The sequence below is a fragment of the Pteronotus mesoamericanus genome, unplaced genomic scaffold, assembly GCF_021234165.1.
Source record: "Pteronotus mesoamericanus isolate MK-2021 breed Mesoamerican mustached bat unplaced genomic scaffold, CSHL_Meso_final contig_66, whole genome shotgun sequence".
In the NCBI taxonomy this organism is placed as follows: Eukaryota; Metazoa; Chordata; class Mammalia; order Chiroptera; family Mormoopidae; genus Pteronotus; species Pteronotus mesoamericanus.
The window spans coordinates 113,812-133,547 of record NW_026555230.1 but is presented as its reverse complement, the minus strand read 5'-3'; the positions used below and the strand labels follow the sequence as shown (position 1 = coordinate 133,547).

At 45.1% G+C, this 19,736-nt stretch overlaps 1 protein-coding gene across 1 annotated transcript in view; it reads left to right on the top strand.

The window, feature by feature from the left end:
* The window catches only part of ZNF185 (zinc finger protein 185 with LIM domain), a 64,433-nt gene that overhangs the window by 42,090 nt on the left and 2,607 nt on the right, over positions 1 to 19,736 (top strand). Inside the window, exons 17-21 of the mRNA XM_054581792.1 lie at positions 9,564 to 9,761; positions 13,776 to 13,856; positions 16,241 to 16,312; positions 17,426 to 17,528; positions 19,046 to 19,144. Coding sequence (XP_054437767.1) covers positions 9,564 to 9,761; positions 13,776 to 13,856; positions 16,241 to 16,312; positions 17,426 to 17,528; positions 19,046 to 19,144 — 553 coding nt within the window. The remainder of the gene's footprint in view (positions 1 to 9,563; positions 9,762 to 13,775; positions 13,857 to 16,240; positions 16,313 to 17,425; positions 17,529 to 19,045; positions 19,145 to 19,736) is intronic.

Genomic DNA, 19,736 nt, shown 5'->3' with positions numbered 1-19,736 from the left:
CATTCCCTGGGCACAGGGCAATATCAAGGGGCTTCCTGTGGTATAAGGAGCTGGGATGAGGCTTGTTGTGGTAGCAGGTTTCTGTCCCTGGAGATAAGAAGCCCAGGCTAATTCCTGAAGTGTAGAGCAGAAAGGAGGTCTCCCAGAGTATACATGCACTTCAGGTTGGGGGTCCCCCAGGTAGGCTGAAGGCTATTTGTGTGTTGACGGGGACAAGAAGTGAGAGAAAGCAGCAGGGTGAAGCAGCGAGGAAGAAGGTTGGAGTGAGAAAAGGAGAGCATGAGTAAGCAGGCATTTGACAGGGTGACAGTGCCATTGAGGGTGGAAGTGGGATTGTGACTGGCAATGTGTTGGTGTGTGTCTGTGTGCACAAGTGTAACTGTGACCAGAGGGGACCATGTGGTATGAGTTGAAGTGTTCAAATCAAGGCTCTCCTGACAGCATCTGAAATGCTGGCCTGTACATCTCTTGCCTTGTACAGCTTACAAACATGTTGACGGACTGCCAAGACACAGCAAGCTTGTCTTGCTTGGAGATTTCAGAGAGAGCAATTGAAAGCACTTACCATTTCCACAGATCCAAGCAAATGGTTTCTCATACATGACAGAAATACGAGAAAGGGAGAACCAAGGCTCTTTTACTCCAGGGAACAGGAAATGGTACTTATGGCTTCTATTGCATGTATAAAATACAAATGTTCATCCATCCTCACGGTACTGGAGTCCTGATACTGCAGACATTCCATAGTTAGTTAGATAGGAGTCTATTTTTAGGGCCAGTCTCTCCTGTTAGGTAAAAGGTTTTCTTAAATAAGAATATCCAACTCATCCTTGATTCCTTTGCCCATCCTTGGCCCCAGGTTAAGGAGTGTGACCCACCTTTTGACGCCCCAGGGGCCACTGACACCTTTCAGGAGAGCAAGATGACCAGACGGTTTGTAGGAAGATTCCTTCCAACTGCCATGTGTAGGATCAGGCCAGCAGGTAGACAGCTACGTGAGTCAAGACACCACTAAGGAACCTTCTGCTCATCCCAGAGAGAAGCAATGAGGCCACATTTTTTTGTTGTTGTTCTTCTATTAAGGGTAAAAGTGAGGGAAAATGCAAGCCAAGGCTGCTCCTGAAATTTCAGGGTTTGGCAACTTGGTGGTTGATGTGGGCTCCAAACTGTAACAGGAACTAGCTGAGGGCCTACAAGCAGTTTGTGGATGTGCTGTGCAGAGATATGATAGGGTCACTTGGGCTATGCTGAATGTGAACTGTCTGTAGGGACTCCAGACAATGATGTTTAATAGGCTATTGGGTAAACGGGTCTGGACAATGAGGTTGACTGGAAGGGGGGAGAATACTGTTTCCCAGGTCTTTTGTTTATTCTCCTGATCTGCCTTCCTCCTCTTCTCTTGGGAATGGCTTATTTGGTTGCCAAGTTGGGGAATGCTTGGACCCTAGGTCTCCCTGTCTTTGAAAGCACATAGCCATCAGATAGATCTGCAGCCCAGAAGGTTCCCCCTGAATTCTCTGCTTCTCCCCACAAGCATCTGGGGCCAGTCATCTTGCCAAGCCCTTGGCTGGATGATTGAGTCCCTGTGGTTCAGAAATGCAAGAACAGTCTTCCTTTCTGGCTTAGCATGTAAAGCCATTTGCTTCACCAGCTAACATTTATATACACTTTCTTCTCTTCTTTTGTCTCAAAAAAGAAAAAATAGGGGGGGGGGTGATAATTATTGGCTTTCTAAAATTCCCACCAAACATATAAAAAGAATAAAGGTAAAAAATAAGAGAGAAACAAAGGCAGATGGGTCAGAATTCTGGAAGATAATACTGAAGGGTCTTCTAGAAAAAGAGGACCTGAGGAAAGGTATTGAGAGAGAAAATTTTGGATAAATGGAAGAAACTCAAAAGAATACACTCGTGAAAACCAAGCCAGGCTAAGCTAACTTTCCTGTGTGCTGTGGACCTTGAGATAGGTCCATCAGATTTGGCAACATAGAATTTATGGCTGACTTGAGGGCAGCATGTTGAGAGAGCAGAAAGGCTGTGGATGGATTGTGGTGGATTGAGGAGGGAGTGGTCAGTGAGGAGGTACAGTTGACAGAGGTACACAAGTCTTTCTAAAATGCTGGCCATGAAGTGATGGATGTGGGAGGAGTGAGCAGGTGAACAGCTACAAGATAAAGCAGAGGGCCTCGTACGGTGTGTGCTTATGTATCCAGGGGAGGAAATACCTGCCAGGTAAGATGAGTTTGCTGTTTAAAGAGAAAGTGAGCACACTTTAAGGTGAAGGGTCATTGAGGTCAAGGTGAGGGCTGGGGCGGGGGTTGTTCCAGAGCCTTGAGCAAGAAGGAGAGAGCTATGTCTCTGAGACAGGGAAGGCTGAGTGCAGACATAGGTCAGAAGGCAGGGAAAGGAATGAGCAGAGTAATGTGAGCAACTTGATTTCTTCTGTGAATTAATGAACCACACATTCCATAATTAAACCATATTTTACTTAGTGACTATATTAGCTGCTGTCAAGCTATATACTATACTGGGGATACAGACAAATAAGATTTGGCCCCTGACCTCAAGGAGTTCACAGCCCTTGAGAGTGCTAAGTGCTGACCTGTGGGTATGGATGAGGTACTATGGCAGTATACGAGAAGGAACATGTGACTTGCCTAGCCTCACAGCATCAGGGAAGGCTTCACAGAGGTGACAGTAGCTGTTCCTCTTGAAAAAGTTTGCATGGAGGTGAAGGAGGGATCCAGGAGTAAGAAGACTCTCCAATGCTACAGGGAAGATAGGTAGCAGTGCAACGTATTTGGGATGTACCCTGTGGTTTCAAATGGCTGCAATTTATGATGAGAAAGCAGTGGAGGCGTTGATGTTAGGAGGATGGCGTGCAGACAAGAGTTAACCTAGAAAGCTTGAGACTGCTCTCCTTAGAAAGGCCTGTTTGCAAGGCGGGCCCTTGGCCTCTGGGAACTTTAAAAGGTAGACAGTTCTTTACACAGATATGAACCTTTCCCTAAATGATAAGAGATAAGGCTGGTGGCATAGGTTGCTTATATAAACAATGTGCTTTATACTGAAACTCTGATTGCCTTCTGGGACCTGGGAATTTGGGTTAGTGTCAAGCAAAAAGTGCCTGTGTGACCAGCCCCCAGTGAAACCCTTGGGCTGTGACTAAAAACACTGGATTTTCATTTTGCTGATTTTGTTTGTTATCTTTCTGTGGTAATAAATCTTAGTCATGAGGACAGCTCCATGCTGAGTCTTGGAGTCCTCCAGGAGAATTACTGACCCTGGGGGTGGTCTCAGGGATACCAACACAGCATATCAATCTAATAAATGACAAAAACCACATGATCACAAAGTGATGGTCAAGGTCATATCCTTATGCCATAATAAGGACTTAGACTTTCTCCCAAGGACAAAAAGGAGCCAGTAAGATGTCTTTTTAAGTTGTGAAATATTCGTAAGATAAAAATTACTATAACTACTTTTCAGTGTACAGTTCAGTGGTATTAAGCACATTCATATTTTTGTACAACCATCGCCACCATCCATCTCCAAAACTCTTTCCATCTTGCAAAAGTGAAACTATGTCCCCATTAAACACTAACTCCCCATACCCTCCCCCCAGCTCCTGGTATCTACCACCCTATTTTGAATTTAACTATTCTACAGACCTCATGTAAGTGGGTTAATACAGTACTTGTCCTTTTGTGACTGGTATCTTTCATTTTTCATAGTGTCTTCAAGGTTCTATCCCGTTGTAGCTTGTGTCAGAATTTCCTTCATTTGTAAGGCTGAATAATATTCCAGAATATGGACATTCAGCATATTGTTTATCCATTCATCTGTCAGTGGACACTTTGGTTGCTTTCAACTTTTGACTATTGTTAATAATATTGCACTAAACATGGATATGCAAATATCTCTTTAGGATCCTACTTTGAATTCTTTTGGGTATGTACCAAGAAGTGGAATTGCTGGATCATATGGTAATTATATGTTTATATTTTTGGAGGAGCCAGCATCGTGTTTTCTACAGCAGCTGCACCATTTTATATTTCCACCTACAGAGCCAGAAAAGTTTTAAGCAGGGGAATGATATGGTCAGACTTGTGCTTGGGTTATCTCTGGTGACAGTCAGAAGAATGAACTGGATCTGGGCAGGGTGGAGGCAGGAAAAAGAGCTAGGAAATGGTTCCAGTTCTCTAGGGAAGAAATGATGGGACACCTGGTAACCATGGAGACAGAGACAGAGAGAACTGTTGAATAAGTATAGTGGACCCAGAAGTTGGTGACTAGTAAGACTTGGGGAAGCAGTGAGGTACAGGTAAGTGTCATGTCAGAAAGCCACATTCCTGGCTTGAGTGGATGGATGGAGTATGTGACCCCTTCTGGCCTGGGTGTTGGGCAAAGGATGTCCAGGCTGCCACTGCATTGCCTGGAGCCAGCTGAGGAACTGTCCAGTACATGGAGATACCTAGCCAAGGCAGCATACCTAAACAGGTTCGCAGACAAGGACACCTGAATCAAGGCTGTGGCTTCCAAGAGGATGATCTGCCTAGGCCACCCTGGCACACTACACTGTGTTTCTGAGGCGGACAGCAACACTGTTCAAGTGCCCTTCCTATCTTCCTCCTAGTAGCCCAAGTCCTGGAACATGCTGGAGTGTAACTGTGGACAAGTCCTCTTTCCTGACTCAGCAGGTTCTGTTTCCAGTCTTTAGGTCTAGTAACAGCATGGCATTTCAATAGAGTGGGTTCATTATTAACAGTGGCATTTGGAGTCTGGGCCAGGGGATCAAGCAGCCCCTCAGCCCCAGTCTGGGCATACACCAAGAGGAAAGCCGATAGGTACACCCTCTTAGTGGAAGAGGCTTGACTAGCCTGGAATTCCAGGGAGCACAGAGGGAGGCAGAATAAGAACTGCAGGGCTGTAGGCAACTGTAACAGCAGAATTGTGAGGGGGCATGAATGGAGGATAGGAAAAACCCTTGTCAGAATTTTACAATGTCTGAATCGACCAGGTCAAAATCTTGAAGAGACCAGACAGAATAGGGGATTCTCATGGGTTGGTCAGTTAATATTTCATATGGGAACAGTTGGTGTGACCCAGCTGGAGAGATTCAGAGGGCAGTCAGGTCTAAGGGTAAAATCTTTGGCCGTGGAAGATTGAGTTTTTCCATCAGTTTAGCAAACTTTCATTTTTATAGTCCATTAGCTCTATCTTTTCAGATGACTGAGGATGATAAGGACCATGTAATCTGGGGGGACAGAGCAAAAAATTTGTTGGATTTCTTGGATTACTTACCTGGTGAAAGGAATTTCTCAGTCACTTGAAAGAGCCAGAATTTCCCATGTGGGGATATTTGTTCTAAAAAAAAAAAAAAAAAAAAGTTTAGCAACATCAGTGGCAATGGCCCTTTTAAAAGGAAAAGCCTCAAACTGGTGAGAGACCAGACATACATATGGTAATCAAAACATATTTAAAAACATAAGATTTAGGAACAGAATTAAATCAAGTTTCCAATGAAGAAAAGGTCCTAAACATTTGTATATTAACAAAATTCCACAGGTAAGCAATGTGAACTTCCAATCGCAAAACACTACCTTAGAATACACTGGATTTCATGTTAAAAAGTAAAATTGCAACTAAGTTAACATTTAAAAATAGTTGAAATTATGGCTAATAACACTGTGCTGCTGTTGTCTAATATCAGGCAAGGCAGCACCAGGACTCTGAGAAATGAAAGCATATCATGGGCAGTGAGGGCAGTGACAAATCTCTAAGAATTTTATATAATTTCTGAAATATTTATATAATTAAAATTTTACCTACTAAAATTTAATTTAGTAAAGACATTAATTATTGGGGGGGGATTGCATAATGCTTTCCATGCAATTTATACAATATTAAACAAACCTAATTATTTTTAGCACCTATCTTGTTACAAGGTGAAAGAACAAACAAATCCTTTCAGTCCTTTGGGAAATCCCACTGTCAGTTTTAGGTGTAAAAGAGAGCCCACATTTGGTTTATGGAATGCGAAATGTATGTTATCAGGAGGTTTGGACATATCATTAAATAAGATTATGGGATAGTGATAATACTTGATTATCTGTTGAATCAAAGTGACAAAAATTTTAAAGTAAGCATAGGAGGTGATGTGACTGTAAAGATTCTTAGCTCCTTTAAAGTTACAAACCCTTTTAAAAATAACTGAAGACATGATTAAGTCAACATAAAGGATAGGACATATATTTGGTAAGACAAAAAGTTTGCCTTTTACACAGATTACGCAGAAGGAAATAAAGTCATTTATAAACTCATTTATAAACTTTTATTAAGAGCAGACCATTGATCCAAGGAAGTTTTGTTATTTTAACAAAGAAAAGCCAGGTTTTAGTTATGCATCAGTATAAGATTTGATACTAGAGCTCTTTTGTGAAAATCTTACAGTCTCATTAAATTTTAGTCAATTTTGACCATGCCAATTAAAATTTCTTTTCTGTGAGCCTTTTATAATTTGAAAAATATCCATTTACATTTTGTCTTATATTTATTGGAACCACTAGTTATTTTAATTTAGGACAAAACTATTCTTTTCCGTTAGCATAAACATATTTGCGTATCTTGCATTCAAAGTTGTTCCCCTTTGCCATTATTACTGTTAGCAGTCACATTTATAAATATCAATTATAATTTTTAACTATTAGTAACTTCTATTTCACAGAGAAAACTAGGAGGTAGATCCTTTTGAACTGTCTGTCATATACAGCATTTGGTAGGCTAGTAACATTTATGAATATATATCCCATAAAAACTTATATACCTCTTATGGTATTTTTTTCAGTGTAGACAAATGAACCCATTTATTAACAGATCCAAATACAACCTCTCTGTGCTACATAAAATAAGCAAAATGTATGTAAATTTAAAATTAGGCTTAGTAACTGATGTTTCAGTATTTTATCTTACTTAAAAATGATCTAGGTATTTAATGAGTAGCCATTAATGAATTTAATGTAGCATAAGTGTAAGGGTTTTTAAAAAGATTTTTTAAAATTTATTTTTAGAGAGAGGGGAAGGGAGAGAGAAAAAGAGGGAGGGAAACACTGATGTGCGAGAGATACATTGATTGGTTGTCTCTCGCACATCCTCAACTGGGGACCTGGCCCACAACCCAGGCATGTGTCCTGACTGGGAATTGAACCAGCAGGCTTTTGCTTTGTAGGACGATACCCAACCCACTGAGCCACACCAGGCAGGGCATAAGTCTGAGGTTTTAAGTTACCCAGAAGATCTTGGAAACTGTTTTAAAGCTGATGTATTATAAAACAGAATTACTGTTGAAATAAAGTTTTCAGAAAAATGACTCTGTTTAGTTAAAAGCAAATTCATATTTTTATAATCTTAAACATCTAGTAGATGTAATACTAGCTTATTTGACCAGTAAACCTGTTTTATGTTTTAAAAGAGTATGCCCAAGTAGAATAAAAATATATGCTTTTGTTAACTGTAATGTTTATAACTCATGACACATAGCTGTTTTTTAAAAAATTAACTAGTCTGGCAAAGATTTACTTAAATTCTTTGTGCTTGAATTTTTAAAAATATTTGGGCTAGTTTTTATAAGAATACTTTATTTTATACATTCAGGTATTAGAAATTGTTTAATTTATGAGAGTTTTAGGTATATTCAACTTATATAAGTGCTATTTCTCTTTAAGTCAATTGGAATAAACCATAAGGTATTTTGTTGTTAATTTGGTAATACTATCCAGAGTCAAGAAAATACTACATATATATAACATACAAATAAACATAAACGCACAGAAAGAAAGAGAGATTTTATGGCATTAATTCTAAATTTACAGCCATGAGTCAGGTATAAATACAGAAACACAAAATGCACTGGTTTTAATAAGAGTAGTAAGAGTTGGTTCTAGTTTTTGCCTCGCTTTATATTTTTATCAGAATTATGTTTCTGGCACATGGGACAAGTTGAGGTTACCTGTGCAATATTAAGGGTAAAGCTTTCTACCACTATTTATGGAAGAGGCTTTTAAGAATTTTTTGGGGGGGCCCTGATATGTAACGTTAAGGAAACTGTAGACTAAATTTGGGGTGAGGGACCAAGGAGATAGCAAACATCAGTTGGGGTGTCTCGAAAGCTCATCTACCTGGATAAAATATCCAAATCATTTCCAGTTAGTTTTTTCAGCCCCCGGTGATTGATTTTGGGGTACCTGAAATCCTGAAGAGCCTCCAATGGGGGCAGGGGCCTAAAGGGTATGATACTGGTCTAGACACATGGCGGTAGGGAGGTTCTTCAGCACAGCTGGTTTGACAGGGAGAAGAGAATAAAGAAGTGAGTGCCAATAGCTCTTTCAAGAAGTTTGGCGGTTGGAGGGGAAGAGAAGCTGCTCTGCAGGAGGGAGCACGGCTGAACTTGAGAAAGACCTTTTTGTTTGCTTTAAAAAGGATGTTTAAGTGATGAGCTCTAGCTCTTGTTTCCAGCCCACTCTAATCCCAAGATTTAGAGATGGGAAATGTAGAGGTAGATATGTAATCAGATTAAGCCACAGGAAGGAGGTTGAAGTTCCATCCTGCCATTTATGAGGTGCAAGGGGATCCCCAGCTTTTTCATCTGCAAAAAAGACCGATGAAAATAGTGACCGCAATAAAAAAGACAAGGAAGTCCTAGCTGCGAAAACAAAGGGGCCATGATACCCGCGTGGCTGCGTGCGCACGCGCCAGCCTCCTAAGTGCCTGGTGGTCAGCGTGTGTGCGCCTGTGCGCGCCGCCATTTCTTGCAGCCCTGAGCTAGGACCGCGGTGCCCGCAGGGAAATGCAACCGTCAATGAAGAAAATGGCCGCCCTGGGCCAGCTAGTCTGGTAGGGCTTAATCTGCGACTCTTCCCGCGCCGGTCGCTAGATGGCGAACGAGGATCACAAATGGGCTCCAGGTGCCTGGGAGCATTTTGGTTTATATGTCCCTCCCCAGTTGTGGGGTCACCATCAGTTTTGAGAATACAGCTTACATGACAGTCCTATTCCATCTCTGTCGCCCCACCCAGCCGCCAGGGCAGCTTAGGGTAGAAGCTCCTTCCCAGAGAGCTGGGGGTGGGGGGACCCTGCAGGCCCTGGCTGCATACACCACCCAGAGCACGAGCCCGGGAAGAAAATACAGCTGTGGACTTTTTAGGTAGGAAAGACGGACTGGGATGGGGAAGGCTTGGAGAAAGGTGAATCACAGTGGGAGGAGAGGGACAGGAGTACCACTGTTTCCAGCTAGGAGTAGATTTTTGTCTTTCAATACTTCACTGAGCTCATCAGATGTTATTGGGGACACCACCTTTGTCGGTGGGAAGGGAGTAGCAGTACTGGGGTCCTCCCGAGGGAGAAACAGACTGCTTCCCGATGTGGAGGACGTGCTGCGCTCCTTTCTGCCCTCCCGCTCCAGGAGAGGAGCCGCTATGCCCATGGGAGGTGACATCAGCTGGCAGTGGGCGCGCAGGCTCTAGTCCCACAATGCTCTCTCCATAAGGGGGGCTCGTTCTTCCTCAGATCCTCGGCTGGTTTGGAGGAGAAGAATGTGGTCGCCCAGCTGGGAGACAACTGGCAGGAGAAGCCTGCAGCCCTGCGAGGTGGCCAGGGAGGCCCAGCTGCATTTGCCCAGCATTCCGAAGACCTCAGCCCTCCAGAGGGGAGGAGCAGCCCCGCAAGACCCCAGCAGCTCATGGATTTGGAGAGCCAGGCCGGCAGGTAAGTGCTCTTTGTGCTATACTATACTGTACTGGGCTTCTGCTCCTACAGCCAGGGTTTTGTCATGGTTCATGACCCAGAACAAATCCTGACACACTGAGCATGCCAGTTACCCTCTGCAGGTGTGAGTGGTTAGGAGCCAGTGGGAAGCTGACCAGCAATGAGCATCCGAGGGATAGGTTTACATGGGCTTTGGTTTTGAGTCGCAGCATCAAATCCATAGACCAAATCTGGCACAGAGAACCATGTTGTCTGGCAGCTATTTGAACCATGCATACCTGGCTCTGGAGAAGGATATGGGGTGCCTTAGCTGTTCATGGAGACAGAAGGTCTCTGAGGGAGATATGCCCCAGTGTATATGGGACTCCCTGCCAGAGATAAAGGAAGTTCAATGAAATCTTCCACTACCGCCACCACCACTTTGGCCTTGCATGGCAGCATTTAGGTGCTCCCTTTGCTCCCCAGAGATCTTTTCCCAATGTGCCCATAAGTTTGGGAATAGCTTCATGTGAGCCCGTTGTAGGCAGTGGCCATAAACATATTGAACAAGATGGCCAGGGCCCTGCCCACCTGCCCTGAAGGGGCACATGGTGTACCCATGAATAAACGTGATAACCAAAAAAAAAAAAAAAAACCCACAGTAATACCTATTAGTATTTTCCATGTGCTGAGAATGTACAGGCACTGTTCCCATGCTTTATGCATACTGAATTCACACCGATCCTATGGGTAGGTACTCTTATCTCTGTTCTACAGATGAGAAACTGAGGCAGAGGGAGGTTAGCTTGCATTCATCCAACCAGGCAGTAGCCTAACAGATTAGAATCCATACAATCAGAGCCCAGAGCCTGTACTGCTAATTGCTGTGCTGTATCTGCTGCCTCTCTATTTGTGATAAGGCCAGAAAAGAAAGAAACTAAGGGCTCTGATGGGGAGAGGCCAGGGTAAGGGATGTTGTAGCTTGGATGGTCTGTGGAAACTTTTTCTGCCGAGAAAGGGACAGTTCACTTGAGACCTAACCCACAAGGAAGCGCCATTGGCAAAGAACCTGGGAAGACAAAACCTGCGTAGAGGAAACAGCATGTACAGAGGTCATAATAAGAGAGGGAGTCTATAACAGGGACCGAAAGGAGGCCCCTGTGGTTGGAGAGCAGGAGGTGAAGTGAGGAGGTGAAGCGGGGCCAGGGCTGGACCTTGTAGGCTAGGGGGAGGGGGCTACAGGAAGGAAGTGGGATATTACCTGATGAGGGTTAGGGAGCTCTGCCATTGGAGGTTTCCCATTGCTCATACTAGAGTCCTGGAGGGATCCCCATGGTATTATTTTTTACCTTGCTCCCTCAGCTCTGCAGTCCCCCTGAGTGTTGTACTGGGTGTGAATCAGAGGATGCCAGACAGTTTGTTGTTCAATCAGAAGAGGATGCTGTTTCCTTCCTCTTATAGTTAGTGGTCTTCTCACTCTCTGGCTCTGTATTTTATTCTCCATCTGTCTTTGCAAATTCCTGTCTGCGGGGCTTTCCCTCTCAGCCAGTCCACCTCCCCTACTTTCCATGGTGCACTTCTGTGTCATAGAGTGATATAAGAATATGCACAGAGTGACCGGGAACCTTGAGGCCTGGGATGAAAGGGCAGGTACCCTGGAAGGGCTTCCTGAAAGAGAAGGTGGTGTTACGTGCAAAGGTATAAGGGAGGTCATTCATTATGGTTAGAGCTTCAGGTACCCATGACGTCATTTAAGAAGATGAGGCTGGGGAGCCAACCAGGTGCTAGATCATGATTGTTCCCCCCCCCCCACATACGTACATACATACACTCTTAAAGTAGTTGAGGTCTTGGGTACTAGATTCTCTGTCAAGGGAATGATACTCCAGAGCCTAGGCAAGGTGGAGGCAGATCATATCCTGAGCATGACGTGAGCAGCAGCATGTCGTAGAGAAATTAAAATCAGCCCAGGGCAGTGTGCACCCAAAGAGCTGGCCTCAGGCTCCTGGACAGTGGGAAGACGTGATATGGATGGCAGAAACGGAGCAGGGGTGGCAGTGGTAGTGCCAAAGAGGATGCCCTGAATTGCAGTGGGCAGCTGCAGCAGCTTTAGTATGGGACTGGTGACCTGGGAGCAGGCAAAGTGAGAGTAAGTACGGGCCTGGCCACAGAAAGGCCTTGTGAGCTGGCTAGGAGGTCAGATGCCAGGCCAAGGGCTGTATGTTGTACTCAAAGATGGAGATTCATAAAAACCATTATGCCTGTCAGTTTCTTGCCTCTGCTCATGAGTGATGCTTTCCAGAATGAACTGCATCCTACTCTCTTCCTTGGTGATGCTTAAATTCATTTGTCCCTCTCTCCCTCAGCCTTGTGTTCTCCGAAGAGTTCACTGGAGGGTTAGGGGAGGGGAAGCTGATCCTAGGAAGGGGCTGTCCCATCCAGTGAGGGGTTGAGCTGGGCTGTGTCTTTCAAGTCCCTAGTAGCCCCATGGATATGCTCTGACCAAATAAGTCATGGGCCAAGGCTCTTGGCTGCAATGGGAAGCTCTGGTGGATACTGGAAGATTGGAGTCTTGCCACTGACCCACAGGGTGACCTGGCTCACTTAGTCTGGATTTTCTCATCTGTAAAGTGGGTGGTACCACCTATTAACCTCAGGAGTCTCAAAGAGCAAAAGCTCAGGAATTGTGAGGGCTATTTCAAAAACATTGGCATTTAAAAAAAAAGAAAAGTCTTTGAATGGCAGTCTGAGGATTAGGGTTCAAAAACCCTGTTTGACCCTGTTGGATGTCACCTCTCAGTATGGGCACACTCACCCCTTCCTCTACTTCCTTCACGGTGAGAAACCACTCAAGCTGTACGGTCACTGTTACAATCACTGCTGCCACTGAGCAGTCTCACGTTTACATCCCAGCCTCCTCTAGTGAAATAGACCCCAGCTCAGCCAGGTAAGAAGGAACAACCTGGGACATGTTCTCTGGGCTGTTTCCTCCATAGAGCTAAAGGACTAGGCTTTTGGCCCATGTCACTTCCCTGACATTAACTTTAGTGCCTTCCTCAACTCCCAGCAGTCCTTTGGTTAAGGGGCCACAGAGCACAGCCTGAGCACCTATCCCAATAAGAAGCTGAGGTGGTACATCCTAGGGCTCTGACATCCAGAGGACCTTGGTAATGACCCTTGTGGAACATTCCTGGAAAGGCCAAAGAAAGCCCACTGAGGCCCAAGCATATGCCTGTCTCCCTCATGTTACCCATTGTAAGGAGAGGCGCACACCTACTCCCTCACCTGCATTCCTGGCCTCACCTACTGTCTTAGAGTGTAGGAAGAGAACCATTGCAAGGAGGCTGAGTGAGGTTTGTGGAGGGAGGGTCAGAGGTGCCTCTGCTGACATCAGGCGGAGAAATGGCTAAATAAGGAATGTGGTCAGCCCAGCATGAAGCATTCTTTGGTTCCAAAGTTTCCAGGGGCCTGCCCAAGATGAGGTGACTTCTGGGCGTCTGGAGTTCCATGAATGACAAGGGAGAGGTTATACTGCTGATGGAGATTCACACAGAGCGGAGAGGACCAATAGTCTAGGGTTGAGAGTTGGAGGCTCTCCTGGTCCCAGTAGAAGGAGAAGAAAACACAGAGAGGAGGGGTGGAAAGTCCACTGTAGTGAAGTTGGTGGCACAGGTCAGCCTCTGGTCACGTTGATATCTGCATGAAGGAGGAGAACATATGAGCACTGGTGGCAGGGACCCTCTTTCTAGATAGGGCTCGCACATCCATACACAGCAAGCTGAACCCACGGGCTCTGATTTCATCCTGAGTTCCCAATGGGCTCAGCAGTCCAGCAGCTCCCCTTCGCTGCTGTCCCTGCCCAGCAGCAGCTGGAGCACATCAACGCCTCTGCCCCCAGGCCTTCCCATTAGCTCCTTCGCTTCTGTCAGACCAGCTAGGGGATCCTCGTAGCCCTGAACCCCTCCTTTGGGACAGGCCCAGTCCCTTGGAATCTTTCAGTATACCTCTTTCTGTTCTGCTGTGCTCATTCTACAGCAAAGGAATCCTCTTCATGAAGGAGTACATGAATGCTAGTGAGGTATCTTCCAGGAAGCTGGTGTCTTCACACTTCAGCAGGTAAGAGCAAGTCCCTGAGTTGTTCATGTCGTGGCCTCCTGCAGGGCACTGTGTTGTCCTTACTCCTGCATCCCCAGTACCTCATCCAGGGCTTGGCCTAGAGTAGCTTTTTTATAATCATTTGTTGAATGGATGAATGCTGTAATTACCTATGGACTTGATTTATGCATTTCCAGCTATTTTGCCTAACTTGGTGCTTTTGTGTTCCTCCTTTATCATTAGTTCATTATACACCCCACTTCCAGTGCCATCCCTTTCTTCTGGTCTTTGTTTCTCAATAGACTGCAAGCTTTCTTTTGTGAAATACTGAGGGCATCACTGTTTACAGAAGTGATGGGACCCTTAGAGACCACATAGTTAATTTCATCTTGTTCCAGAATATGAGACTCCTCTCTTCAGCTCCCGTGCCCTTTCCAGCATGTCAGGTTGCCTCAATGGAACACACATTTGACTTCAGATCTGGATAGATATATAACTTTTCGCTCATCATCTCTTCATCTGCTTGCTTTCTGAAGCCATATGGAAGGGTTCCTCCATGCCACTTCAATTAAAAACAATCCACACAGCCCTGGCCAGTGTAGGTCAGGGCTGTCGTCCCGTAAACCAGAGTCACAGTTTCGATTCCCCATCAGTGCACCTGCCTGGGTTGCAGGTTCGGTCCCAGTCGTGCACATGCGAGAGGCAACCAATCGATGTTTCTCTCTCACATCAATGTTTCCCTCCCTCTCTCTCTCTCCCTCCCTTTCCCTCCCTCTAAAATCAATAGGTGTGTGCTTGGGTGAACGTAAAAAAAACAGAAAACAAAACAAAAAAAAAAAAAAAACCGCAACACTGAGGCAGCATCTCCCTGGGAATGTTTTTTAGGAGACATCATGTCACTGCTAGGGTGAAGATTTTAGTAACATAGAGAAGCACCATGGCCTTATTTCAGGACTGGACCTCTGGGGATTCTGGGCAAGTTTTCACTGGTGCTTTGAAATGATGAGCATGAACTTGGGGGCCGTGTTCAAGCCCCACCTTGGCCCCCACTGGCTGGATTATTTTGGACAAGATAGTTTACTTTTCTGAGACTCAGTTTCTTCATCTGTAACTCCTTATGGTGGTTTTTCTCACCGACTTTATTGAGATGTAATTTACATATCATAAAAATCACTTTAAAAATGTACAGTCCAGTAGTTTTTAATACATTCACAATGTTGTGCAACCATCACCACTGTCCACTTCCCTGTGAACCTTTTCATCGCCTTTTAGGAAACCCTGTATCCATTAGCAGCTCTCCACACCACCAGCCTCAACCCCTGATCTGTTTTCTGTCTCTATAGCTTTGTTCAGAGAGGTTTTGAGATTAGAAATGATGTATAAAAAACCTCCAGCACCCTCAGCACAGCTGCCCTTGCCGTCAAGCCTCTATGAATGTCATTTGACTGAACTTTGTCCATCCTCTGGTTGTTCTTCTCCCAGTCTCACCACTCTGTTAAATTTATTTGTTATACTCTGACAAGTAAGTTTATTTTAAAATTGAATTTAACATTCATTCAAATTGTAACATCTGGTGACAAACCAGTAGACTTTCTTTATTGGATAGTGAGAATTGTGTAGTCCAGTGCATTTTTCCTTTTTGCCTCAAGAGGCTTAGAGGTAAGCTTAATGCTGAGAAGAAATCAGAGGCTGGGCTGAAATTCTAGCTCACCCCTTTCTTTGGGTGTGACCTCGGGCATGTTGCTTAACCTCTCAGTCAGTTTTCCTGACTACCTCAGGGGATCACCATATGTTTCCTGTGAGAATGGCAGCTTCACTAAAGAATACCCCAGGGCTCGTAGTTAGTCAGGTTTCCCTGGCAGTAGTTTTATTTTTTTAACCATTAGTTTGTATTATAAAAAATCGTATTATTGAAAAATGATGATGAAAAAGAAAAATTCTCACTCCTATTCCCACCCTGTAATGCGAGTGCAGGTATTACATTGGAATGTTTTCTCTGTTCCCATTTCTAGTGTCTGATTTCTTTTGTGAGTGGGCTCCTGGTGACTGTCACATTACAGTGCAGACACATATATGGGGCGAAAGAGCCCTGTTCCTTTCCCATGGGTCGGTGACATGGGGGGCCGTCATGGTATACACAGCCTTAAAAATCCTAGCCGTGCTTCACCGTGGCAGATCCTCTTTGTGCCCCATGCAGGGGCTCTTCTCCAAGAGAATTATGCCTCCTTGGTACCGAGTTTAAAGCTTCCCCTGCCATTTAGCATAACAGATGATGGCTGGCCATGCAGAGTCCTGTCTCAGTTTGTGGGCACAGTGTTGATGAGAAAAGCATCCTCATTGATGACTATGGTAGGGATCTGGCTCTCATTTTCTGCCCTCCTCTTCCCCCATCACACTGCCTGCAGCATCGGCAGCTCTGAGGGCTCCTTCAGCATGGAGAAGAAACCCCTATATGACAGCACACCGTACTTCGAGAGGTAAGTCTGCTGTCTTACCAGGGAGCTTGCAGGTCTACAGAGGAGAAACAGCTGAGGGAGATTTCCACACTAAGTCCACTTGTTTTTGTCTGCTGTTCTGCTGCTTCTGATCCACATTCAGATGTGTCACACCACTGTGTATCCCTTATTGGGATGTTACACTTGTGTCAACTAAAGCCTTTGAATCCAGCTAAGGCCAGAGGGTGAACACAAAGGGCTATTGAGAAAGGAGATAGTGGTGTCTGAAAGCCTAGGGGGCTCATGTAAGCAGGAGAAGCCCTTGGGATTAGAACCTATTGGATCACTTTATGAACTTGCAAGTCTGACTAGAAAAAAACTACAGAAGAGAGTAGTGGGTGAGAAATGAAGAAAAGTAGGTTGCTATCATCAAGAAGCCAGAAAAGAGCCAGAGAGAACCATTCATTTGAGATGAAAGAAGGTGCGGAGAGTGCCTCATTGAGCAGTTTCAAAAGCTGTCACTAGATGACAGCAGTTCACAGGATGGTCTTAGTGATGAAGAAGTCCCATTTTTCAACTCTTGGAATAAGGGAGCAAGGAATCTTAGACATGCAGTTTACTCAGGTCATAGTGAAGAAAACAGGTCTGGAAAGAATAAATCATATGTCTGAGAGGTCTCAGTTACACTGCCAGTGTCACAGGGGTCCAAAAGTGTACAGTCCAAGAGGCAGGGCTCAGTGGTCCCAAGCATGAACGGAAGTGCTGGCAGGACAGGTGTCCAGGTAGGACGTACAAGGACATGTCTCCTGTAGGAGAAGACATGGGTCTTCCTGTTCTAGAGGGGAGCAGATATGCTAGGCTGGGAGCAGGGACAGGCAAGCTGCCTGGAATAAGAATCCCATTGGGGCATCTACACATACAATAGTGAGTAAGGTAAAGGTACGTGACCACTTTCTCGAAATAATGTGAGGATCTACAGAGGCCCAGTCTGGCCCAGGACTATGTAGCTAATTGCACACCACAGAAAAAGATGGCAGGCTGGGAATACTGGCAGCAAACCTAGGCCTAGCTGTGTCAAATCAGAGGGTCTGACTGGGTAACATCAGTAGTCTATATGCCAGCCTGACCATCAGTTTCTTGTTTTTCATCTCATAGAACAACTGGAGGAGTCTGTACTTATTGCAACAGAGAGATCCTAGACTGTCCAAAGATTACCCTCGAACATCTTGGCATCTGCTGCCATGACTATTGCTTTAAGGTAAGGAAGAAGGCTGCTGCTGCTGAGAGCATTGTCTAGAGTTAGGGAGTCCTATGGGTTCAGAGAGTGTGAAGAAGGCTTGAACTCAGTATGACTGAGGTCCATCTCAGAGGCTTTGCAGAACTGGGAGCTGAATGAACTTCTGAGTCAAAGGGAGTAAAGCAGTGGTGGGGACCAAAGCCTGATTAGACTGAGCTAACAAGGGAAAAGGACATACAGAAATGGAGAAAGTGAGTCTGGAAGCCTGTCTTGTGTGGTTGGCTTTGTAGGGGGTCATTGCAAGCATACAGCAGAGCAAGCTCTGATGAAGGGCTTTGTAAGGGAGATGGGCCTGGAGTCTGACCTGAAGGGGCACACAGGGGGATTTTCCATGTAGCTGAACATGAGCAAAGGCAGCTGCCTCCTTGCCCATGGCACAGAGAACAGGAGTAGAAAAGCAGGTCCACAGGCTGGGGAGGAGATGTAGAGAAGGAGACATGGAGGGACAGGGATTTTAACATGCCTGAGTGGGGCTCACATAGGAGCAGGGGGAGTTGGACTTGTGCCAAAATAGTGAGGCATGATATACTTGGAAGATTCTTGGAAGGCAGGCTGGCTGCCCGAGAGCTGCCCTATAGACCATGAGCACAGTTGTAGAAAGGGAGTTATTTTTCTAGGTTTCCAGACATGCTCAGAACCAAGGGTCGCAATCCTGGCTCTGATATCAGAGTCCACATTATCCCACCTACACTCTGCTGCCTCCCAGGAAAGGTCACCCCATTGCTCAAGCTCATTTGTATAAACTAGTCTGATGATATGCTTAACTGTAAGTTGATATAACATTTTAAACAATACCAGCTGGTGTTATTAGGAAAAAAGAGAGGACACCCCTCACCACAGCATTATAACAACTCTTTAGGGCCCCTGTTATCCACAGTGTGAAGCACACTGCAAGCCAAGATTATTGATTTGTTTTTCTGTGTTCCTAGAGGTGACCCCCTAAATGATCAGCGCCATCAGTTGGCTAAGTTGAGGTTCAAGTCCCGGTCCACAGTAGCTAAAATGACAGAGGCATAATATAGAAGCATAATAACGTCAGTGATAGGTTCTGTGACTTTAAGCATATAATCTGATATGCTGAAACCAATTTTAATGTGTAACAAAACCAATTTTACCATTGGCTAATTGATACAAACAAGTTAAGTTTCTCCAGCATCTCATCACCTTTATAACGGCATGATTTGAGGACCCGCTTAGTGGATTCAGGGCACAAACCTAAGTCCAATTCTGAAACCTGGGCTCCTAACCACTATGTGATCACCCTGCCTGCTAGATTTTGTAGGGTTTTGTTTTCTTGTTTCATTTCTAGTTTGGGGTTGGTATCTGTTTTCTGCCATTTTGAAATTGTCTACTTCAAAGCCCAGAGTGCGCCTTCTGCTCAGTTTCTGCCTGCCTCCTCGGTCAGGTGCTCCCTCCCCATTCCACTCATTTACCTTACTTCACTTGTGTATTGACCTCTAGCTTGCTTTCTCTTTCAGTGTGGGATTTGCAGTAAACCAATGGGTGAGCTCCTGGATCAGATCTTCATTCACAGTGACACCATCCACTGTGGGAAATGCTATGAGAAGCTCTTCTAGGTGGGTGCTGTCACCCCAAAGGCCAAGCATCCAGGATTATTAGACGGAAGAAATGTGCCCTGCTCTCCCTCTGAGTCTCAACCTAGGACACTGATATCTCTCTTAGCCTTTATTATGTTTAGGGGCCCTGAGTCCTCTGTCCCTATGCCCTATGATACTTTGAAGTCTTAGGTGGAAAGACCCTCCTCAGGGACACTTCCAATTTGCAGAGGTTGTAATCTCTTCCTCTCAAGAAGTGCCTTCCATGCAGCACCTCAGTTGAGCCTCCTAGCTGCCCTGGGAAACTAGCCAGGCCTGTGTTGTCACCCTTGCTGGGGGACAAGGAAATAATGATCTAGAAAGGAAAAGAGCCTGGAGAAACACCTAGCTGGTGGATGGTAGAATCCGGACCTCTGCCCCAGACTTCAAATCCAGCTTGAGGGCTCTCTGCTATAGGTCCTTATGCCACCTTTACCATTGCTTGTATAGCATAAGACAAGAACTGGACAGCCGAGGTGTTCAGTAAAAGAACATACGGCAGCAGGGGGGTGCAGACAGCAGCAGCTAAAGGCCAGGGTAAGCAGGCATATGTGGGAGAGGATGGTGCCATTCT